The 25,912-nt window shown below is 47.2% G+C and overlaps 1 protein-coding gene across 4 annotated transcripts in view; it reads left to right on the top strand.

Annotated features, from left to right (window-relative positions):
- The window catches only part of SCLT1 (sodium channel and clathrin linker 1), a 410,760-nt gene that overhangs the window by 42,360 nt on the left and 342,488 nt on the right, over window positions 1-25,912 (top strand). For all 4 annotated transcript variants that reach the window (XM_063920346.1, XM_063920347.1, XM_063920345.1 and 1 more), the window contains exon 2: window positions 18,663-18,733. In XM_063920346.1, the coding sequence (XP_063776416.1) occupies window positions 18,697-18,733 (37 nt within the window). In that variant the 5' untranslated portion in view covers window positions 18,663-18,696. The remainder of the gene's footprint in view (window positions 1-18,662; window positions 18,734-25,912) is intronic.

Genomic DNA, 25,912 nt, shown 5'->3' with positions numbered 1-25,912 from the left:
TAGTCAAGGTACCCCTACTTCAACAAGGCCGGGGCTACTATTCCACACTGTTTGTGGTACCGAAACCGGACGGTTCGGTGAGACCCATTTGAAATTTGAAATCCTTGAACACTTACATAACAAAATTCAAGTTCAAGATGGAATCGCTCAGGGCGGTTATTGCAAGCCTGGACGAGGGGGATTACATGGTATCCCTGGACTTTAAGGATGCTTACCTGCATGTCCCCATTTACCTTCCTCACCAGGAGTACCTCAGATTTGTGGTACAGGATTGCCATTACCAATTCCAGACACTACCGTTTGGACTGTCCACGGCACCGAGGGTGTTTACCAAAGTAATGGCAGAAATGATGATACTCCTTCGGAAAAAGGGAGTTTTAATTATCCTGTACTTGGACGATCTCCTTATAAAGGCGAGGTCCAGGGAGCAGTTACTGGTCGGAGTAGCACTATCTCGGGAAGTGCTACAACAGCATGGCTGGATTCTAAACATTCCAAAGTCACAACTGGTTCCTTCCACTCGCTTACTGTTCCTGGGGATGATTTTGGACACAGAACTGAAAAAAGTGTTTCTCCCGCAGGAGAAAGCCAAGGAGCTGTCATCTCTAGTCAGAGACCTCCTAAAACCGAAACGGGTATCGGTGCATCACTGCACACGAGTCCTGGGAAAAATGGTGGCTTCATACGAAGCAATTCCATTCGGCAGGTTCCATGCAAGGACCTTCCAGTGGGACCTCTTGGACAAGTGGTCGGGATCGCATCTTCAGATGCATCAACTGATAACCCTGTCTCCAAGGACCAGGGTGTCTCTACTGTGGTGGCTGCAGAGTGCTCATCTTCTAGAGGGCCACAGTTTCGGCATACAGGACTGGGTCCTGGTGACCATGGATGCCAGCCTTCGAGGCTGGGGAGCAGTCACACAGGGAAGAAACTTCCAAGGACTATGGTCAAGTCAGGAGACTTCCCTGCACATAAATATTCTGGAACTGAGGACCATTTACAATGCCCTAAGTCAGGCAAAACCCCTGCTTCAAAACCAGCCGGTACTGATCCAGTCAGACAACATCACGGCAGTCGCCCATGTGAACCGACAGGGCGGCACAAGAAGCAGGATGGCGATGGCAGAAGCCACAAGGATTCTCCGATGGGCGGAAAATCAAGTCTTAGCACTGTCAGCAGTGTTCATTCCGGGAGTGGACAACTGGGAAGCAGACTTCCTCAGCAGACACGACCTACACCCGGGAGAGTGGGGACTTCATCCAGAAGTCTTCCTACTGTTGGTAAACCGTTGGGAAAGGCCACAGGTGGACATGATGGCGTCCCGCCTCAACAAAAAGCTAAAGAGATATTGCGCCAGGTCAAGGGACCCTCGGGCGATAGCTGTGGACGCTCTAGTGACACCGTGGGTGTACCAGTCGGTTTATGTGTTCCCTCCTCTGCCTCTCATACCAAAGGTACTGAGAATAATAAGAAGACGAGGAGTAAGAACGATACTCGTGGTTCCGGATTGGCCAAGAAGGGCTTGGTACCCAGAACTTCAAGAAATGATATCAGAGGACCCATGGCCTCTACCGCTCAGACAGGATCTGCTACAGCAGGCGCCCTGTCTGTTCCAAGACTTACTGCGGCTGCGTTTGACGGCATGGCGGTTGAATTCCGGATCCTAAAGGAAAAGGGCATTCCGGAGGAAGTCATTCCTACGCTGATAAAAGCCAGGAAAGAAGTAACCGCAAACCATTATCACCGTATTTGGCGAAAATATGTTGCGTGGTGTGAGGCCAGGAAGGCCCCCACGGAGGAATTTCAGCTGGGTCGGTTTCTGCACTTCCTACAGTCGGGAGTGACTATGGGCCTAAAATTGGGTTCCATTAAGGTCCAGATTTCGGCCCTGTCGATTTTCTTCCAGAAAGAACTGGCTTCACTGCCTGAAGTTCAGACTTTTGTAAAGGGAGTGCTTCATATTCAGCCCCCTTTTGTGCCTCCCGTGGCACCTTGGGATCTCAATGTGGTGTTGAGTTTCCTAAAATCACATTGGTTTGAACCACTTAAAACTGTGGATCTGAAATATCTCACGTGGAAAGTGGTCATGTTATTGGCCTTGGCTTCGGCCAGGCGTGTGTCAGAATTGGCGGCTTTGTCTTGTAAAAGCCCTTATCTGATTTTCCATATGGATAGGGCAGAATTGAGGACTCGTCCCCAGTTTCTCCCTAAGGTGGTATCTGCTTTTCACTTGAACCAACCTATTGTGGTGCCTGAGGCTACTAGGGACTTGGAGGATTCCAAGTTACTGGATGTAGTCAGGGCCTTGAAACTTTGTTTCCAGGACGGCTGGAGTCAGGAAGACTGACTCGCTTTTTGTCCTGTATGCACCCAACAAGATAGGTGCTCCTGCTTCTAAGCAGACTATTGCTCGCTGGATTTGTAGCACAATTCAGCTGGCGCATTCTGCGGCTTGATTGCCGCATCCTAAATCAGTGAAAGCCCATTCCACGAGGAAAGTGGGCTCATCTTGGGCGGCTGCCCGAGGGGTCTCGGCTTTACAACTTTGCCGAGCTGCAACTTGGTCAGGGGCAAACACGTTTGCTAAATTCTACAAATTTGATACCCTGGCTGAGGAGGACCTTGAGTTCTCTCATTCGGTGTTGCAGAGTCATCCGCACTCTCCCGCCCGTTTGGGAGCTTTGGTATAATCCCCATGGTCCTTACGGAGTTCCCAGCATCCACTAGGACGTCAGAGAAAAAAAGATTTTACTCACCGGTAAATCTATTTCTCGTAGTCCGTAGTGGATGCTGGGCGCCCATCCCAAGTGCGGATTGTCTGCAATACTTGTATATAGTTATTGCCTAACTAAAGGGTTATTGTTGAGCCATCTGTTGAGAGGCTCTGTTATATTTCATACTGTTAACTGGGTATAGTATCACGAGTTATACGGTGTGATTGGTGTGGCTGGTATGAGTCTTACCCTGGATTCAAAATCCTTCCTTATTGTGTCAGCTCTTCCGGGCACAGTATCCTAACTGAGGTCTGGAGGAGGGGCATAGAGGGAGGAGCCAGTGCACACCAGATAGTACCAAATCTTTCTTATAGAGTGCCCAGTCTCCTGCGGAGCCCGTCTATTCCCCATGGTCCTTACGGAGTTCCCAGCATCCACTACGGACTACGAGAAATAGATTTACCGGTGAGTAAAATCTTATTTTTTTTTTCCTTCAGGGTCCAAAGGTTCTACAGGAATAACATGGGGTTTAGGTGGTTTGGAATGAACCGGGCACCGAATAGTTAAAGCTTTTCAGTCCCAGAATGCACTGGTTCCTCCTCACCTATAACCCCTCCCCAGCTCAAGGCCATTCAGCAGCTGGATGCACCTTTTTTACAGGAGACTGCTGTTGCAGCCTCAAGCTTTTTTGTGTACCAGAGCTGACAGCGTCGGATGGCCGATGTACAACGGTGCTGCAGCTGCGTCACTCCCGGTGGCGCCTCAACACTTTTGATGAGGTCCAGTGTCTCAGCGGGCGGTAAAGCATATGCTAGCTTCGCTTTTCCTTTCCCAGGGCCGCAGCCGGGCAACAGAGGAAGGTAAATGGCGGTTCAATGCCTCCAGAGTTGGAGACGTTCTGGAGGCGCTGATTGTGGAAACTGGGTCGCTTGCGTCATCCGCTAGACCACCAGGGCATATATATATATAATGTGTGTACTAGCACAGGGACTCTGGTAGCTCTGGGAGGGGAATATCAGCATAGGGGAGGTAGGCTCTTCCCATCGGCCCAGCCCAGGGAGTGATTCTTTGAAGATGCCTAATGCCACCTGATTTGCATGAGTCCTCGCGGCTCACTCACCCCAGGTATCTCACGTTGCATGGTGTATTGAGGCTAGATGAATTAGGGCACATTTGTGGCTTCTGGAGCTAAATACCGACACATTATTTGATTCTCAGAGTTGAGTGCAATTGCACCTGTACTTGTAAATGGAATTAAATGTGTTTCTGTTTGCTGAGTTGAAAACTTTATTTTTCACTGTACCACCCTTACCCATACACTTTGTCGTCATTACCACTGCTCTCTTGCACCAACCCTATCCTTGGTTCAAGAGATCTGTGTGAAATACTATACCTCCCAACTATTCTTATTTTGGCGGGACTGTCCCGCTATCCCAACCGTGGGCAGCAGTATCCCGCGGTAGGGTGGGACAGTTGGAAGACACTCTCTCTTAGCAGAGCAGCAGTGAGTAGATGCTGCGCACAGTGTCTATTCACGTGCAGAGAGTGACAGGGGGCATGGTCAGCAGCTCACAAAGCGCTCTCCATGCTCCCATAGTAACAAAGTAACAAAACCGGGGGCTCATGATCGCGGCACTTGCAGCGAGGCCACCCCTCCTAATTTCGGCCATGCGCTTCCGACATGCGACTATGTCCCTCCTCTGACAGTTGGAAAGTATGAAACACAGATCTCTGGGTACAAACAACTCTGCCTAACTTACCTTATATGTGAATGCTCTGTTGTCACCTAGTTATACCCATTCAGCCACAAGTGGTATTTACAAATCAGAAACGCCTGTAGATGCATATGCTCGTTTACCAAGCTTGCACAGTGATAAGAACACAAGAACCGGCCCGAGAACATATATATATATATTTTTCTCTAACGTCCTAGTGGATGCTGGGGACTCCGTAAGGACCATGGGGAATAGACGGGCTCCGCAGGAGACATGGGCACTTTAAGAAAGAATTTAGATTCTGGTGTGCTCTGGCTCCTCCCTCTATGTCCCTCCTCCAGACCTCAGTTTGAGACTGTGCCCGGACGAGCTGGGTGCTGTTCAGTGAGCTCTCCTGAGCTTGCTGTGAGAAGGTATTTTGTTAGTTTTTTTATTTTCAGGGAGCTCTGCTGGCAACAGACTCCCTGCATCGTGGGACAGAGGGGAGAGAAGCAGCCCTACTCTCTGAACTAGGTCCTGCTTCTTAGGCTACTGGACACCATTAGCTCCAGAGGGATCGTACACAGGATCTCACCCTCGTCGTCCAATCCCTGGGCAGCATATGGACCTCTTTTGGCAAAAGTACACATATATACAGTTGGGCACTGTATATATGTATGAGCCCCCGCCAAGAAAATGTATATTTAAGCGGGACAGAAGCCCGCCGTCGAGGGGGCGGGGCTTCTTCCTCAGCACTCACCTGCGCCATTTTTTCTCCACAGCTCCGCTGAGAGGAAGCTCCCCAGGCTCTCCCCTGCAGATACACGGTAGAAGAGGGTAAAAAGAGAGGGGGGGGCACATAATTAGGCGCAAAAATCAATATAAACGGCAGCTACTGGGTTAACATTAAGTTACTGTGTTATTCCTGGGTTTATAGCGCTGGGGTGTGTGCTGGCATACTCTCTCTCTGTCTCTCCAAAGGGCCTTGTGGGGGAATTGTCTTCAGATGAGCATTCCTTGAGTGTGTGGTGTGTCGGTACGTGTGTGTCGACATGTCTGAGGTAAAAGGCTCCCCTAAGGAGGAGATGGAGCAAATGTGTGTGTGAGTGGTGTCTCCGTCAACAACGCCGACACCTGTTTGGATATGTGAAATTAAGTGCTAAGGTAAATTTATTGCACAAAAGATTAGAGAACAGACAGGGAATCTACCCATGTCTGTCCCTATGTCGCAGAGACCTTCAGAGTCTCTCAATGATCACTATCCAAAATAATAGACACTGATATCGACACGGAGTCTGACTCCAGTGTCGACTACGATAATGCAATGTTACAGCCAAAATGGCAGGAAAGTATTCAATACAGTATATGATTATTGTAATAAAAAATGTTTTGCATATCACTGATGACTCATCTGTCCCTGACACAAGGGTACACATGTTTAAGGGGAAGAAAGCTGAGGTAAATTTCCCTCCTCTCATGAAGAAAAAGAGCGGGAATTTCCAGACAAGAGACTGCAGTTTCCCACAAAGAATTCTCAGGCAGTATCCTTTCCCTACTAGGGCCAGGATACGATGGGAATCTTCCCCTAGGGTGTCACGTTTGCCCAAAAGTTTGCGCTGACTTAATAGCTATCCTCAGGGATCCTGCAGATAGCATGCAGTAAAAGTACTTTGAAGTCCATTTACACACATTCTGGTACACTACTCAGACCGGCGATTGTGTCGGCATGGGTTTATAGCGCTGTAGCAGCGTGGACAGATACCTTATCAGCAGAGATTGAGACCCTAGTATGTATGTATATATGTATATATATATAGATATATATATAAAAGATGCTGTCTTAGATATATATAGAGTCAACGCTATGTCGATTTCTGCTTGACGTGTCCTGTGGAACATGCAATGGACAGGTGATGCCGACTTAAGAGGCATATGGAAGGTTTACCTTACAAGGCTGAGGATTATGTGGAGAAGGGATCTCGGACCTGGTCTCCACAGCTATGGCTGGTAATTCTGATCTTTTGCCTTATATTCCCGCACAGCCTAGGAAAGCACGACATTATCAAATGCAGTCCTTTCGATCACAAAGAAACAAGAAAGTCCGAGGTGCGTCTTTTCTTGCCAGAGGCAGGGGCAGAGGAAAGAAGCTGCACAACACAGCTAGTTCCCAGGAACAGAAGTCCTCCCCGGCCTCTACAAAATCCACCTCATGTCGCTGGGTCTCCACAGGCGGAGCTAGGCCCGGTGGGGGCACGCCTTCGAAATTTCAGCCACAAGTGGGTTCACTCCCTGTTGGATCCCTGAGCAATAGATATTGTGTCTCAGGGATACAAGCTGGACTTCGAGGAGATGCCCCCTCACCGACGGCCCTGCCGGCTTCCCCCCACGAGAGGGAAATAGTGTTAACTGCAATTCACAAATTGTATCTTCAACAGGGGGTGGTCAAGGTTCCCCTCCTTCAATAAGGAGGGGGTTATTATTCGACCATGTTGTAGTCCCGAAACCGGACGGTTCGGTCAGACCCACATTGAATTTAAAATCCCTGAACATATACCTGAAAAGGTTCAAGTTCAAGATGGAATCGCTGAGAGCGGTCGTCGCAAGCCTGGAAGGGGGGGATTTTATGGTGTCTCTGGACATAAAGGATGCATACCTTCATGTCCCCATTTATCCACCTCATCAGGCGTACCTCAGATTTGTGGTACAGGATTGTCATTACCAATTTCAGACGTTGCCGTTTGGTCTCTCCACGGCACCGAGAATATTTACCAAGGTAATGGCGGAAATGATGGTACTCCTGCGGAAGCAAGGGGTCGCAATTATCCCATACTTGGACGATCTCATAAAAGCGGGATCAAGAGAGCAGTTGCTGAACAGTGTCGCACTTTCTCTGGAAGTGTTACGGCAACACGGCTGGATTCTAAATATTCCAAAGTCGCAGTTGGTTCCTGTGGCTCGTCTGCCTTTCCTAGGCATGATTCTAGACACAGAGTAGAAAAGGGTTTATCTCCCGATAGAGAGAGCTCAGGAGCTCATGACACTGGTCAGGAACCTATTAAAACCAAAACAGGTGTCAGTGCATCACTGCACTCGAGTCCTGGGAAGGATGGTGGCATCATACGAGGCCATTCCCTTCGGCAGGTTCCATGCGAGGACCTTTCAATGGGACTTACTGGACAAGTGGTCCGGATCACATCTTCAGATGCATCGGTTAATCACCCTATCCCCCAGGGCCAGGGTGTCTCTCCTGTGGTGGCTGCAGAATGCTCACCTTCTCGAGAACCGCAGATTCGGCATTCAGGACTGGGTCCTGGTGACCACGGATGCAAGCCTCCGAGGATGGGGAGCAGTCACACGGAAGAAATTTCCAAGGTCTGTGGTCAAGTCAGGAGACTTGCCTTCACATCAACATCCTGGAACTAAGGGCCGTATACAACGCCCTACGTCAAGCGGAGAACCTGCTTCGCGACCAACCGGTTCTGATTCAGTCAGACACCATCACCGCAGTGACTCATGTAAACCGACAAGGCGGCACAAGGAGCAGGGAAGCGATGGCGGAAGCCGCCAGAATTTATCGCTGGGCGGAAAATCACGTAAGCGCACTGTCAGCAGTGTTCATCCCGGGACACAACCTCCACCCGGGAGAGTGGGGACTTCGTCAGGAAGTCTTCGCACAGACTGCATGTCAGTGGGAACTGCCACAGGTGGACATGATGGCATCCCGCCTCAACAAAAAACTACAGAGGTATTGCGCCAGGTCAAGAGACCCTCAGGCGATAGCTGTAGATGCCCTGGTGACACCGTGGGTGTTCCAGTCGGTCTATGTATTTCCTCCTCTTCCTCTCATACCCAAGGTGCTGAGTTTAATAAGAAAAAGAGAAATGAGAACGATACTCATTGTTCCAGATTGGCCACGAAGGACTTGGTATCCAGATCTGCAAGAAATGCTCACAGAGGAACCGTGGCCTCTTCCTCTAATACAGGACTGGTTGCAACAGGGGCCCTGTCTGTTCCAAGACTTACCGCGGCTGTGTTTGACGGCATGCCAGTTGAACGCCGGATCCTAGCGGAGAAAGGCATTCCGGAGGAGGTCCTTCCTACGCTGATAAAGGCTAGGAAGGACGTGACAGCTCAACATTATCACCGTATATGGCGAAAATATGTTTCTTGGTGTGAGGCCAGGAATGCCCCTACGGAGGAATTCCAGCTGGGCCGTTTCCTTCACTTCCTACAGTCAGGAGTGAATTTGGGCCTAAAATTGGGTTCCATTAAGGTCCAGATTTCGGCCCTATCCATTTTCTTTCAAAAGGAGTTGACTTCTCTACCTGACGTTCAGACGTTTGTAAAGGGAGTGCTGCATATTCAGCCCCCTTTTGTGCCTCCAGTGGCACCTTGGGATCTTAACGTGGTGTTGATTTTCCTGAAATCCCACTGGTTTGAACCACTCAAAACGGTGGAGTTGAAATATCTCACGTGGAAGGTGGTCATGCTATTATCCTTGGCTTCGGCTAGGCGTGTGTCAGAGTTGGCGGCTTTGTCACATAAAAGCCCCTATCTGGTTTTCCATGCGGATAGAGCAGAATTGCGGACCCGTCCACAATTTCTGCCGAAAGTGGTTTCATCCTTTCATATAAACCAACCTATTGTGGTGCCTGTGGCTACTACTGACTTGGTGGATTCCGAGTTGCTTGATGTGGTCAGGGCTTTGAAGGTTTATGTAGCCAGAACGGCTAGGGTCAGGAAAACAGAGTCTTTGTTTATCCTGTATGCTTCCAACAAGCTTGGTGCTCCTACTTCAAAGCAAACTATTGCTCGCTGGATCTGTAACACGATTCAGCAGGCTCATTCTGCGGCTGGATTGCCGCTGCCAAAATCAGTTAAGGCCCATTCCACTAGGAAGGTGGGCTCTTCTTGGGCGGCTGCCCGAGGGGTCTCGGCATTACAGCTTTGCCGAGCGGCTACTTGGTCAGGTTCAAACACTTTTGCAAAGTTCTACAAGTTTGATACCCTGGCTGAGGAGGACCTTGTGTTTGCTCAATCGGTGCTGCAGAGTCATCCGCACTCTCCCGCCCGTTTGGGAGCTTTGGTATAATCCCTATGGTCCTTACGGAGTCCCCAGCATCCACTAGGACGTTAGAGAAAATAAGATTTTACTTACCGGTAAATCTATTTCTCGTAGTCCGTAGTGGATGCTGGGCGCCCGTCCCAAGTGCGGACTTCTTCTGCAATGCTTGTATATAGTTATTGCTTCAATAAGGGTTATGTTATGGTTGCATCAGTGTTGGAGCTATTGCTCTGTTGTTGTTCATACTGTTGACTGGGTATGTTTATCTCAAGTTATACGGTGTGATTGGTGTGGCTGGTATGAATCTTGCCCTGGATTACCAAAATCCTTTCCTTGTACTGTCAGCTCTTCCGGGCACAGTTTCTCTAACTGAGGTCTGGAGGAGGGACATAGAGGGAGGAGCCAGAGCACACCAGAATCTAAATTCTTTCTTAAAATGCCCATGTCTCCTGCGGGGCCCGTCTATTCCCCATGGTCCTTACGGAGTCCCCAGCATCCACTACGGACTACGAGAAATAGATTTACCGGTAAGTAAAATCTTATTTTTTGTGAACAGAAAATGTTTTCTTTTTCTGAAAGCACTGAAGAGAGGGGGTAGAGAAAGATGAAAAGGTGTGGAGGGGAGATTGGGGTAACAAACAATTATACTTACGGTAATTGAAATCTAAATAGTGTTGTTAAGGGATTGTTGTGTGGGAGAAGTGGCATCGGAATACGTTATGTGTGCTGATAGCGCTTCTCTCCTATTTATGACAGTGCCAGTGCATGCTCAAGCCCCTATCCTTACTGGCACTGCTATCTACAAGACGCCGACGCCAGGATCCCGAACGCTAAAAATGGCGGCAGTCGGAATGCCAACCCACAGGGTCTTTCCCCACTCTAGAGTGGAAATAGAATATGTGGCAAGCGCAGCGAGTGAAACACTGAGCCCGCATGGGGCTTTGTTGCGCTTCCCCCACCCCCTGCCGGCATTCTGTTGCCGGGATCCCGGTGTCGGTATGGCAGCTGGCATAAAATACCCAACCCTTTGTCACAGTAGACATCTACTCGGTAGCGAATTTAAGCACAAAATTATTGGGGTGTAGGGGCCATGATGGGAGTAGCAGTGGGAAGCAGGCAGCAAGAAGGGAGTAGTAGTGGGAAGAAGTGGGTCTGTAATCCTGCACTGACACCTCAGAGGGAGACAGCAATGTAGCCATCTAACCCCCCCTCCCCCCCCCAACCACCCTTAGCACACCCTGCAGCACTGCTAATACGGATGTAGTATGAGCGGCCGGGATCCCGGGGCCAGCATACCGGCGCCGAGATCCCGATCGCCGGCATACCGACAGCTGGGCGAGCGCTAATGAGCCCCGCACACCGCGCTATTTATTCTCGTGGACCCCCAAGAGGGAGAATATGTGTCGGCATGCCGGCGGACGGGATCCTGGCGCCGGTATGCTGGTCGCCGGGATCCCGGCCGGTGGCATACTGAAGACCACCCACTATTACTGACCTTACTCTTCTTCGGGTGTCTCCTCTTCCATGTCCCAGCTGTCACGCTTCCAGGGGCTGACTGGCAAATTTCATTGCAGGTGATCTCCACAGTGACATGCTCCCCTAACACACCGCTAATGCACAAATAGAAGGGGACACGTTCAGAGGATGAGGAGACATGCACAACTGACACACACACACTGGAGTGGAGGGGGCACACACAACTGACACACACACGGGAGGGGAGATGGACATACACACAAGTGTTGGGGACATGGACTGGAGGGAACACAGTCACACAGGAGGAGGGGAGACACAGTCACACAGGAGCAGGGGAGACACAGTCACACAGGAGCAGGGGAGACACAGCCACACAGGAGCAGGAGCGACACAGTCACACAGGAGCAGGGGAGACACAGCCACACAGGAGGAGGGGAGAGACAGCCACACAGGAGGAGGGGAGACACAGTCACACAGGAGCAGGGCGGTCACAGTAGAAGGAGGACGGGGTGGCACCCCCTCACCCATACAGGAGGGGTGGTGCGTATATATATATATATATATATATATATACACTGCTCAAAAAAATAAAGGGAACACTTAAACAACACAATGTAACTCCAAGTCAATCACACTTCTGTGAAATCAAACTATCCACTTAGGAAGCAACACTGATTGACAATCAATTTCACATGCTGTTGTGCAAATGGAATAGACAACAGGTGGAAATTATAGGCAATTAGCAAGACACCCCCAATAAAGGAGTTGTTCTGCAGGTGGTGACCACAGACCACTTCTCAGCTCCTATGCTTTCTGGCCGATGTTTTGGTCACTTTTGAAAGCTGGCGGTGCTTTCACTCTAGTGGTAGCATGACACGGAGTCTACAACCCACACAAGTGGCTCAGGTAGTGCAGCTCATCCAGGATGGCACATCAATGCGAGCTGTGGCAATAAGGTTTGCTGTGTCTGTCAGCGTAGTTTCCAAAGCATGGAGGCGCTACCAGGAGACAGGCCAGTACATCAGGAGACGTGGAGGAGGCCGTAGGAGGGCAACAACCCAGCAGCAGGACCGCTACCTCCGCCTTTTTGCTAGGAGGAACAGGAGGAGCACTGCCAAAGCCCTGCAAAATGACCTCCAGCAAGCCACAAATGTGCATGTGTCTACTCAAACGATCAGAAACAGACTCCATGAGGGTGGTATGAGGGCCCGATGTCCACAGGTGGGTGTTGTGCTTACAGCCCAATACCGTGCAGGACGTTTGGCATTTGCCAGAGAACACCAAGATTGGCAAATTCGCCACTGGCGCTCTGTGCTCTTCACAGATGAAAGCAGGTTCTCACTGAGCACATGTGACAGACGTGACAGAGTCTGGAGATGCCAAGGAGAATGTTCTGCCTGCAACATCCTCCAGCATGACCGGTTTGGCAGTGGGTCAGTAATGGTGTGGGGTGGCATTTCTTTGGGGGGCTGCACAGCATTCATTAGCAGCAAGTCGGTAGTTTGTCGACATTTCGGTCCCTTAAGGAACGTTGGGGGGCGTGCTGCGGCGGCTGCGTGACGTCACACACAGCCGCTGCAACCCGGGCAGCAAAGAGGTTCTCCCGGCCAGCCGCAGGAGTTGCGCTGGCCAGGAGTTACTCCTCAAATGCAAAAGCATCATTGCTGCGCAATGCTTTCGCATTTCTGCAGGGGGGGGGGGGGGAGCGGCACTGACATGTGGGGCAGACTAGCCCTGTGCTAGGCGTCCCCCCGCATGTCTGAGTGCCTGATCGTAGCCGTGCTAAATTTAGCACAGCTACGATCAACCGATCAACTCAGAATGACCTAAAATGCCTGATGTTGTACATGCAGCATTGGCTGACTGCCTGTACTAACTTTTCTCAAGAAACGTGTAATGGTTTTAGCTGTATATCCTCGCTTGAGGAATTTTGCTCTCATTTGTGCTATCTGCTTCTCAGTTGATAGCATAGTCATGTTATTGCGTAGCACACGCATAAATTGAGAAAGTGGCAAACTTTCTTTCAAATGCGCCAGATGGTGGCTAGTGGCCTGTAACAGAGTATTCCGATCTGTCTCTTTTTTTTGTACAGAGTAGACTCCAACAGTCCACTATCTCGATAAACTGTCACATCCAAAAAATGTATTCTATTTTGGTCGATGGTATATGTAAAACGAATAGGGTTGCAGAGAGTATTCAGATATGTTAATATCTCATAGAACTCAGTGTCAGTTCCAAGCCATATCAAGAACACGTCCTCAGTGTAATGACCAAAAAATAACAACTTATCTCCAAACTTGGAAATAGCATTTCAGTTTCATATTTATGCATAAATAAGTTTGCATAAGCGGATGCCAGATTGGAACCCATAGCAGTCCCGTTTAATTGGACATAAAAGTTCTTTCCATACATAAAATGATTTTTTTCTTTAATACCATGCTTTCCAATTCCAATAGGAACTCAATTGGTAGATCATCATGGATACCATCAACCAATGCTTCTTTCATGGCTAATAGGCCCGTGTCATGTGGAATCACCGTATATAGAGATTGTATATCCATGATCGCCAACCAAGCATCATCAGGTGTCACACCCAGATACCAAATCTTATCAAGAAAGTCTGGGATATCTCTTATGCTGCATTCAGACTGCAAATGCCGGATCCTACCCGGTAAGACAAACGTGTACTTACCGGGTGGGATCCGGCATTTGCACTCCGCTGCTGGCTTTCCGACCCGGCAATATACCGGGTCGGTTGCCATAACAACGGAGCGCGCAGCAGCAGCAGGGGCGGGGGTGGAGGCGGCGTCGGGAGATGAGCTCATCTCCAGCGCCGCCTCTCCCTATCTTGTGAATGGGAACCGTGTTGCATCGACACGGCTCCCATTCACACCGCACCTGACCCGGTAATCAACCCGGGTAAAACCCTTCTTTTTTACCGGGTTGATTTACCGGGTCAGGCGACCCGCTAAATCGGCCAGTGTGCTTTCACATCGCACACTGACCCGGTTCGACACGGCAATATGCCGTGTCGGTACCGGGTTATTTGTGCGATGTGAAAGGGGTATAATATAGCTGGGTATCTTAATTACCAAAGGCTGCAGAAACAGCTCAACAAAAATTGGCAAAGGCTGCAACGAGTAAATGACCCCCATTGTGTGCGTACAGACGTGGCAAGAATGCGCCCCACTTTGCAACCAATGGGGGCAAGTGACACATGGTTACATGCTGCAAAGAAGGGCTTTTTCCGATGTCCTAATTGCACGATTTGAAGATCTTTAATGGTTGGAACATTCTTTGCACATCCTCATAATGGGAATCAGATTAATATACGACACAGATTACATTGCACAATGGATCATGTGAGCTACATCATTGTCTGCCCCTGCGGTTAATATTACTTAGTGATGACAACAAGGAATTTCCGGGACAGGATGTCCAACCATCGGACTTCCATTATGGCGGCTTTGATGACGGGGACATCAGACAAACCAGTGGATAAGCATTTCAGTGGGCATACAATCTCTAGCTTGAAGTGTATGCTTATTGATCATATCCCAAAGTTACCTCGTGGAGATGACCGAGAGAAGCTGCTGTGTCAACGTGAAGTTAAATGGATACATGAGCTTGATACACTTGTCCCTCGAGGGCTTAATGAAGTCAATACATTTAATATTTTTTTGCGATAGGGCAGCTGCAAATTCTTTGAGTATTCGGTATATTGGTGTTTCTGGTATGAGTATTTAGCTAATAAATTTTAAATGTATTGTGTTTACGCACCATATTAATTATGATGTGTTTGATTTTGTGTTTTGTGATATTAAATATTGGTATTAACGATTATATTTTTGATACCTATGTTGTGTCATTTGTTTTTTTATGTGTTTATATTGGTGAGACCCGGCGCCCATTATGGTGCAAACACACATTTTAGACCTCCAGTATATCAACTGTGTCCAGTTGATGCTTTATAATAGTGATGCACGTGAATGTGCGTTTCGCCTAAGCTGTTGTTTTGATCATGTTCATTGTGGTACGTTGGAACGCATGTGGGGCACATTTCCGCGTTCCACATGCATGATGTGAGATGACAGGGAAAGTGGCGCTGTGCGTCACTTCCACTTCCGCCCATCCTATGCGTTCCACAGGCCGTGGAACGCATGAGACTTCCAGTTTTGAGGGAGCCGCGTTGAGCTGTTTTTGGCTACTCCCGCTGCTTGGGTCTGTCTGCCTGACACATTTATAAACTCAAGGTGATCGGATTAGTTAGGCTTGGCACCAATAGTATTTGTATTTATAAACCATTCATAGTTATTGAGATATGTCCACTTCCTGTTGGTTAATTGAATGGGAGTGTCTTTGCGATGTGTGTTTGCTATATAAAGGGTGGCCGGTTCATTATGCATTATGGGTAGCTTGGTGATCTGATGCAGTGATTTTGCTGGTGTTGAAAAAGGGTCCTTAAGGGACAGAAACGTCGACAAACTATGCTACCATTTGTCACCTGTGAGGTAAAATAAATATCTCTTGAAGCAAATCGGTGAGTGCATGTACCATTGAATTACAGATAGATAGAGATATATATATATAATCTATTTACCAGTTATTTATGTAGTGCACACATATTCTGCAGCGCTTTACAGAGACTATTTGCCCATTCACATCGGTCCCTGCCCCAGTGGAGATTACAATCTATATTCCCTACCACATGTACACGAGCACACATTCATACTAGGGTTAATTTGTGTTGGGATCCAGTTGACCTATATTTATGGCTTGTGGGAGGAAACTGGATGAGAGTGTAATCTTGCCACTGTATAAATCATTGGTACGGCCACACCTGGAATATTGTGTACAATTCTGGGCACCTCACTATAAAAAAAGACATCTTGGAGCTCGAAAAGGTTCAGGGGCGAGCCACCAAACTGGTTAAGGGGTTAGAGGCACTGGATTATGAGGAAAGACTTAAAAGGTTAGATTTGTTTACACTGGAGAAGAGGTGACTGAGACGGGACATTATTAATATTTTTAAATACATTAAGGGACAATAAAAGGATTCTTCTATCCTCAAGTGTTCAAATTTATTCTACAATAACTTTCAGCAAAGTAATTGGTTTAATTAAGGTCCTTATTCTTTATGAATGATACAGCTTTTCAAAATAAACAAAGAGTTGTTATTCAGAAAACACCCCTGAAGAAGTCGCTATAAGACGAAACGCGTTGAGTGAAAGCTCTTTTTTATTTTATATAAAAATATTGAAACAAACCATTGTATTTTCAATGTAAAATACATTTTTATTATTTGCTTTTAATGTAAATGTGAATCTGAACAATACTGTCTTAACAATAAAAAGATGTATGTGTTTTAAATATGGGTGTTTATATGTGTAAGGTCATCCTCTCTTTTATAAAGTATCCGGTAAAAATATTTCAATTAAATTAGTTTTTGAAATAAGTGCGCTCCACAGACATACATTTATACATACATATATATATATATATATATATATATATATATATGAGAGAGAGAGAGAGAAGGTGCGGGCCGGCACTCCTCCCAGTAGCTAGAAATTACCCTGGTGCCTTCTAGTGGAAAATTTTGCAGAGTCCCAATACAGAAGACAGCGGCACTCAGGGATTTTAGAAATGTGAATTTGTATTCAAAAAGTACAAGAAGGCCGACGTTTCGATGCTCACCCGCCCCTTTGTCAAGGTGTGTAACACCTTGACAAAGGGGCGGGTGAGCCCCGAAACGTCGGCCTTCTTGTACTTTTTGAATACAAATTCACATTTCTAAAATCCCTGAGTGCCGCTGTCTTCTGTATTGGGACTCTCTCTCTCTCTCTCTATATATATATATATATATATATATATATATATATAAACAAAATTCCCAAGTGCGCTATATAGGAACGTCTTTACGGTAATTCTTCCAATGTTGTTTCCATAGGTGTAAGTTGGATATTGGAGAAAGTTTGTGACCGGGAACCTGTAACGGACACCCCTCACCAAATGGTCACCCAAACAAGAGGCCCAAGGCCAATTAATAAAATATTATTTTAATAACATTCATTTGAACAAATGCAATTTTTACATAGTTCATCATGTAATGAGTATACAGATAGTAAATATAAATGTCAGTAAAAAAGACAACCACTGCGTTTGTTGAATAATTTGAACTCTAGATACTCCCTCACCTTTTTAAGGTGTGAACTCACAAGGAAGTATCTTCACAAACTAAGTAGGAAACTTCTGACTGACAAACCCAACGCGTTTCGTCTTATCGACTTCATGAGGGGTAACAAATATAGATGCCACTTCCATGCACAGCCAAAACTCTCCAGGATCCGTTCTGTGAGCTTTACTGAGGAAGTTGCATTGCATTGTGATTGCCAAATCAGCTTTATACTTTTTGAATTATATTTTTATGGGTAAACACCCGAATCTGAAATAATTCTGATTATAAGATCTTGATATTTTCCATAGTCCACCAAAATATGGATGTATAACTGCCAGTATCTTTAAAAAGAACTTCAATCAATAGTTTTTATAAGGAACTCCCTAAATAGAGTTCTTTTAATTATTTTTAAGGCAGCCTGTGGAAATTTCCATCTATAATAAGCCCCCTCCAGGAGCTAATATAGGAGATTTTACTATCCTTATATTTAAGGTTGTGATTTTCTACATTTAAACTCGCTTATGACAAGTAAAACTGTCATCTATATTTGTTACCCCTGATGAAGTCGATAAGACGAAACGCATTGGGTTTGTCAGTCAGAAGTTTCCTACTTAGTTTGGGAAGATACTCCCTTGTGAGCTCACACCTTAAAAAGGTGAGGGAGTATCTAGAGTTCAAATTATTCAATAAACGCAGTGGTTGTCTTTTTTACTGACATTTATATTTACTATCTGTATACTCATTACATGATGAACTATGTAAAAATTGCATTTGTTCAAATGAATGTTATTAAAATAATATTTTATTAATTGGCCTTGGGCCTCTTGTTTGGGTGACCATTTGGTGAGGGGTGTCCGTTACAGGTTCCCGGTCACAAACTTTATCCAGTATCCAACTTACACCTATGGAAACAACATTGGAAGAATTACCGTAAAGACGTTCCTATATATCGCACTTGGGAATTTTGTTTGTATTTTGTATTCTTTAGAGATCTTTCAACAGAGATCTCTCCCGTTGTGCTGCTTTGAGTTTGGCGCAAGATAAGGGTACTAGTGTGTGTGTGTGTGTGTGTGTGTATGTATATATATATATATATATATATATATATATATATATATATATATATATATATGCGTGTGTGTATTACAAAGAACATACAGACAGATCTATTCGGCTCAGCAGTTAGGTGGGTCTGTTTTTTGAAGCAAGATTACAAAATGGTTAACAAAACTGATTCTGACAGAGTTGGTTTAGATTATAATGATAGAATATGGTGAAGTGTTATTATGTTACGCTGAGCCTTGTGGTGACAATAGCAATTACTTGACAGGGAAATGCAAGTTTTTCCATAAGTTTAGCATTTTACAGTAATTGTATGTGTGGTCTAAACATTGGGCAAATGTATTACTGCATTCAGAATTAATCATGAAGCATTTTTTTGAATCATTTATTGTACACATCTAATAATTGCATTCTGAATAGCTACAATAAGAAATCATGTCACAGCTGTATTATTTATTTTATGCATTAATCAGGTCTGGACTACTTTGTCTTATTGGGGGCTGTAAAATGGCTGCTGTAGAAAATGAGTTTCTTCGAGATCAAGGTAAGCAGTTAATGGTTACTATTTTAATTTATAGATTTCTCCTCCAGAATGTGGAATAATGCTAATAAAAGTAAATAAATGTCCCATGTTCCATTTATAAAACATTAATATAGCACTTAAACTTAAGTAACAAACCATGTCTAAAGTGTATGCATTAAAGATGTTATGAGAATTTTGAAACCTGCTGTTGGTTTGTAATTAAGCACAAAATGATTGCATCTGTATGCCCAGGAGTTTTGTGTATAAATAACAATTCACCCCCCTCCCTGCCTTCTTTCCTGTCCTTTTCTAGAATATCTGCTTTATACCTATTAGGAATTCTGCTTGTCAGTATCACTATTAGCATACTGGCATTCCCTAGAATCATATACATAGATGGCCAGGTGTTGTGTATATACAGTATGTTAGTAGAGCAGGCATCATATATCTCTTGCAGAGTACCATCTACTCTGCATCATCAAGCTGTCCCCACACCAATCATTACCCAGCTCTCTCCTTCCTAAGCTTGCTAAACAGAAGGGCATGCTTGTGATTAATGGTGCTAGCCCTCTGATCAGGGCCGGTGCTAGGGTGTTCGGCGCCCCCTGCAAACTATATATTTGCGCCCTCCCATATTTTACAAAGGGACAGCGTGCTGCAAAAAGGGGTGTGGTCTCACAAGGAAGGGGAGTGGCCACACAATAGTACCCCCATTTCTCTGACGTCCTAAGTGGATGCTGGGGACTCCGTCAGGACCATGGGGAATAGCGGCTCCGCAGGAGACAGGGCACAAAATTAAAAGTTTGACCACTAGGTGGTGTGCACTGGCTCCTCCCCCTATGACCCTCCTCCAAGCCTCAGTTAGGTTTTTGTGCCCGGCCGAGAAGGGTGCAATCTAGGTGGCTCTCCTAAAGAGCTGCTTAGAATAAAAGTTTGTTAGGTTTTTTATTTTCAGTGAGTCCTGCTGGCAACAGGCTCACTGCAACGCGGGACTAAGGGGAGAAGAAGCGAACTCACCTGCGTGCAGGATGGATTGGCTTCTTAGGCTACTGGACACTAGCTCCAGAGGGACGATCACAGGTACAGCCTGGATGGGTCACCGGGGCCGCGCCGCCGGCCCCCTTACAGATGCTGAAGAGAGAAGAGGTCCAGAAATCGGCGGCTGAAGACTTCCCAGTCTTCTTAAGGTAGCGCACAGCACTGCAGCTGTGCGCCATTGCTCTCAGCACACTTCACACCGCGGTCACTGAGGGTGCAGGGCGCTGGGGGGGGGGGGGCGCCCTGGGCAGCAATGTAATTACCTTTACTGGCTAAAAATACATCACATATAGCCCCTGGGCTATATGGATGTATTTAACCCCTGCCAGGATTACAGAAAAAACCGGGAGAAGAGCCCGCCGTGAAGGGGGCGGGGCCTATCTCCTCAGCACACAGCGCCATTTTTCCCACACAGATCCGCTGGTGGGAAGGCTCCCAGGCTCTCCCCTGCACTGCACTACAGAAACAGGGTTAAAACAGAGAGGGGGGGGCATTTTTTGGCGATATTATTATATATTAAGCTGCTATAAGGGAAAACACTTACTATAAGGTGGTCCCTGTATAATTATAGCGCTTGGTGTGTGCTGGCAGACTCTCCCTCTGTCTCTCCAAAGGGCTAGTGGGGTCCTGTCCTCTATCAGAGCATTCCCGGTGTGTGTGCTGTGTGTCGGTACGTGTGTGTCGACATGTATGAGGAGGAAAATGATGTGGAGGCGGAGCAATTGCCTGGGTTAGTGATGTCACCCCCTAGGAGTCGACACCTGACTGGATGATCGTATTTAAAGAATTAAGTGATAATGTCAGCACTTTGCAAAAAACGGTTGACGACATGAGACAGCCGGCAAATCAATTAGTGCCTGTCCAGGCGTCTCAGACACCGTCAGGGGCCCTAAAACGCCCGTTACCTCAGTGGGTCGACACAGACCCAGACACAGATACTGAGTCTAGTGTCGACGGTGAGGAGACAAACGTAATGTCCAGTAGGGCCACACGTTACATGATCACGGCAATGAAGGAGGCATTGAACATTTCTGACACTACAAGTACCACAAAGAAGGGTATTATGTGGGGTGTGAAAAAACTACCAATAGTTTTTCCTGAGTCAGATGAATTAAATGAGGTGTGTGATAAAGCGTGGGTTTCCCCCGACAAAAAACTGCTAATTTCTAAAAAATTATTGGCACTATATCCTTTCCCGTCAGAGGTTAGGACGCGTTGGGAAACACCCCCTAGGGTAGATAAGGCGCTCACACGTTTATCTAAACAAGTAGCGTTACCGTCTCCTGATACGGCCACCCTCAAAGAACCAGCTGATAGAAGGCTGGAAAATATCCTAAAAAGTATATACACACATACTGGTGTTATACTGCGACCAGCAATCGCTTCAGCCTGGATGTGCAGTGCTGGAGTCGCGTGGTCGGATTCCCTGACTGAAAATATTGATACCCTGGATAGGGACAATATATTGTTAACTATAGAGCATTTGAAGGATGCATTACTATATATGCGTGATGCACAGAGGGATATTTGCACCCTGGCATCAAGAGTAAGTGCTATGTCCATTTCTGCCAGAAGAGCGTTATGGACGCGACAGTGGTCAGGCGATGCGGATTCCAAACGACATATGGAAGTATTGCCGTATAAAGGGGAGGAGTTATTTGGGGCTGGTCTATCGGACCTGGTGGCCACGGCAACGGCTGGAAAGTCCACCTTTTTACCCCAGGTCACTTCACATCAGCAGAAAAAGACACCGTCTTTTCAAACTCAGTCCTTTCGTTCCCATAAGTACAAGCGAGCTAAAGGCCACTCCTCTCTGCCCCGGGGCAGAGGAAGAGGAAAAAGACTGCACCATGCAGCCGCTTCCCAGGAGCAGAAGCCCTCCCCTGCTTCTGCCAAGTCTTCAGCATGACGCTGGGGCTTTACAAGCAGACTCAGACATGGTGGGGGCCCGTCTCAAGAATTTCAACGCGCAGTGGGCTCACTCGCAAGTGGACCCCTGGATTCTACAGGTAGTATCGCAGGGGTACAAACTGGAATTCGAGGCGTTTCCCCCTCGCCGGTTCCTGAAGTCTGCTCTACCAAAGTCTCCCTCCGACAGGGAGGCAGTTTTGGAAGCCATTCACAAGCTGTATTCCCAGCAGGTGATAATCAAGGTACCCCTCCTACAACAGGGAAAGGGGTATTATTCCACGCTGTTTGTGGTACCAAAGCCGGACGGGTCGGTGAGACCAATTTTAAATCTGAAATCCTTGAACACTTACATAAAAAGGTCCAAATTCAAGATGGAATCACTCAGAGCGGTGATAGCAAACCTGGAAGAAGGGGACTATATGGTGTCTCTGGACATCAAAGATGCTTATCTCCACGTCCCAATCTACCCTTCTCACCAAGGGTACCTCAGGTTTGTAGTACAAAACTGTCATTATCAGTTTCAGACGCTGCCGTTTGGGTTGTCCACGGCACCTCGGGTCTTTACCAAGGTAATGGCCGAAATGATGATTCTTCTTCGAAGAAAAGGCATCTTAATTATCCCTTACTTGGACGATCTCCTGATAAGGGCAAGGTCCAGGGAACAGTTAGAAGTCGGAGTAGCACTATCTCAGGTAGTGTTACGTCAGCACGGGTGGATCCTAAATATTCCAAAATCGCAGCTGATTCCAACGACACGTCTACTGTTCCTAGGAATGATTCTGGACACAGTCCAGAAGAAGGTGTTTCTCCCGGAGGAGAAGGCCAGGGAGTTATCCGAGCTAGTCAGGAACCTCCTAAAACCAGGCCAGGTGTCAGTGCATCAGTGCACGAGGGTCCTGGGAAAAATGGTGGCTTCTTACGAAGCGATTCCATTCGGAAGATTCCATGCAAGAACTTTTCAGTGGGATCTACTGGACAAATGGTCCGGATCGCATCTTCAGATGCATCAGCGGATAACCCTGTCGCCAAGGACAAGGGTGTCTCTTCTGTGGTGGCTGCAGAGTGCTCATCTACTAGAGGGCCGCAGATTTGGTATTCAGGATTGGATCCTGGTGACCACGGATGCAAGCCTGAGAGGCTGGGGAGCAGTCACACAGGGAAGAAATTTCCAGGGCTTGTGGTCAAGCATGGAAACATCTCTTCATATAAACATTCTGGAACTAAGGGCCATTTACAATGCCCTAAGTCAAGCGAAACCCCTGCTTCAGGGTCAGGCGGTATTGATCCAATCGGACAACATCACGTCAGTCGCCCACGTAAACAGACAGGGCGGCACGAGAAGCAGGAGGGCAATGGCAGAAGCTGCAAGGATTCTTCGCTGGGCGGAAAATCATGTGATAGCACTGTCAGCAATTCCGGGAGTGGACAACTGGGAAGCAGACTTCCTCAGCAGACACGACCTCCACCCGGGAGAGTGGGGACTTCACCCAGAAGTCTTCCACCTGATAGTAAACCGTTGGGAAGAACCAAAGGTGGACATGATGGCGTCCCGTCTAAACAAAAAACTAGACAGATATTGCGCCAGGTCAAGGGACCCTCAGGCAATAGCGGTGGACGCTCTGGTAACGCCGTGGGTGTACCAGTCAGTGTATGTGTTCCCTCCTCTGCCTCTCATACCAAAAGTACTGAGAATCATAAGAAGGAGAGGAGTAAGAACTATACTCGTGGTTCCGGATTGGCCAAGAAGGACTTGGTACCCGGAACTTCAAGAGATGCTCACGGACGAACCGTGGCCTCTACCTCTGAGAAAGGACCTGCTCCAGCAGGGGCCTTGTCTGTTCCAAGACTTACCGCGGCTGCGTTTGACGGCATGGCGGTTGAACGCCGGATCCTGAGGGAAAAAGGCATTCCAGATGAAGTCATCCCTACCCTGGTCAAGGCCAGGAAGGACGTAACCGCAAAACATTATCACCGCATTTGGCGAAAATATGTTGCGTGGTGTGAGGCCAAGAAGGCCCCTACAGAGGGTCGTTTCCTCCATTTCCTGCAAACAGGACTATCTATGGGCCTAAAATTAGGGTCCATTAAGGTTCAAATTTCGGCCCTGTCGATTTTCTTCCAGAAAGAACTGGCTTCAGTGCCTGAAGTTCAGACATTTGTAAAAGGGGTACTGCATATACAGCCTCCTTTTGTGCCTCCAGTGGCACCTTGGGATCTCAATGTTGTGTTGAGTTTCCTAAAGTCACATTGGTTTGAACCACTCACCACTGTGGACTTCAAATATCTCACATGGAAGGTGACGATGCTGTTAGCCCTGGCTTCAGCCAGGCGTGTGTCAGAATTGGCGGCTTTATCATATAAAAGCCCTTACTTAATTTTTCATTCTGACAGGGCAGAATTGAGGACTCGTCCTCAATTTCTACCTAAGGTGGTTTCTGCATTTCACATGAACCAACCTATTGTGGTACCTGCGGCTACTAGGGACTTGGAGGACTCCAAGTTGCTTGACGTTGTCAGGGCACTGAAAATATATGTTTCCAGGACGGCTGGAGTCAGAAAATCTGACTCGCTGTTTATCCTGTATGCACCCAACAAGCTGGGTGCTCCTGCTTCTAAGCAGACGATTGCTCGTTGGATTTGTAGTACAATTCAGCTTGCACATTCTGTGGCAGGCCTGCCACAGCCAAAATCGGTAAAAGCCCATTCCACAAGGAAAGTGGGCTCATCTTGGGCGGCTGCCCGAGGGGTCTCGGCTTTACAACTTTGCCGAGCAGCTACTTGGTCAGGGGCAAACACGTTTGCTAAATTCTACAAATTTGATACCCTGGCTGAGGAGGACCTGGAGTTCTCTCATTCGGTGCTGCAGAGTCATCCGCACTCTCCCGCCCGTTTGGGAGCTTTGGTATAATCCCCATGGTCCTTACGGAGTCCCAGCATCCACTAGGACGTCAGAGAAAATAAGATTTTACTTACCGATAAATCTATTTCTCGTAGTCCGTAGTGGATGCTGGGCGCCCATCCCAAGTGCGGATTGTCTGCAATACTTGTATATAGTTATTGTTACAAAAATTCGGGTTATTATTGTTGTGAGCCATCTTTTCAGAGGCTCCTTTTCGTTTTATCATACTGTTAACTGGGTTCAGATCACGAGTTGTACGGTGTGATTGGTGTGGCTGGTATGAGTCTTACCCGGGATTCAATATCCTTCCTTATTATGTACGCTCGTCCGGGCACAGTATCCTAACTGAGGCTTGGAGGAGGGTCATAGGGGGAGGAGCCAGTGCACACCACCTGATCCTAAAGCTTTTATTCTTGTGCCCTGTCTCCTGCGGAGCCGCTATTCCCCATGGTCCTTACGGAGTCCCAGCATCCACTACGGACTACGAGAAATAGATTTATCGGTAAGTAAAATCTTATTTTTTCCTGAAATCAGATGAATTGATTGAAGTGTGTGATGAAGCGTGGGTTACCCCCGATAGGAAGTTGCTAATTTCAGAGAAGTTATTGGCATTATACCCTTTCCCGCCAGAGGTTAGGGCGCGCTGGGAAACACCCTCTAGGGTAGATAAGGCGCTCACACGCTTATCAAAACAAGTGGCGTTACCGTCTCCTGATACGGCCGCCCTCAAAATCCAGCTGATAGGAGGCTGGAAAATACTCTAAAAAGTATATACACACATACTGATGTTATACTGCGACCAGCAATCGCCCCAGCATGGATGTGCAGTGCTGGGGGGGTTTGGTCGGAATCTCTGACTGGAAATATTGATACCATGAATAGCGACAATATTTTATTGACTATAGAGCATTTAAAGGATGCATTTTCTTTATATGCGAGATGCACAGAGGGATATTTGCACTCTGGCATCAAGGGTAAGTGCGCTGTCCATTTCTGCCAGAAGAAGTTTATGGACGCGACAGTGGTCAGGTGATGCGGATTCCAAGCGGCATATGGAAGTTTGCCGTATAAAGGGGAGGAATTATTTGGGGTCGGTCTATCGGACTTGGTGGCCACGGCAACAGCCGGAAAATCCACCTTTTTTACCTCAGGTCACCTCCCAACAGAAAAAGACACCGTCTTTTCAGCCTCAGTCCTTTCGTTCTCATAAGAACAAGCGGGCAAAAGGCCATTCATATCTGCCCGAGGCAAAGGAAAGGGTAAGAGACTGCAGCAAGCAGCTCCTTCCCAGGAGCAGAAGCACTCCCCCGCTTCTGAAAAGTCCTCAGCATGTCGCTGGGGCCTTACAAGCG

Source organism: Pseudophryne corroboree, chromosome 1 (genome assembly GCF_028390025.1).
Source record: "Pseudophryne corroboree isolate aPseCor3 chromosome 1, aPseCor3.hap2, whole genome shotgun sequence".
Taxonomy (NCBI): Eukaryota; Metazoa; Chordata; class Amphibia; order Anura; family Myobatrachidae; genus Pseudophryne; species Pseudophryne corroboree.
The sequence above is the reverse complement of the archived record's forward strand: the minus strand, read 5'-3'. Positions and strand labels throughout refer to the sequence as shown.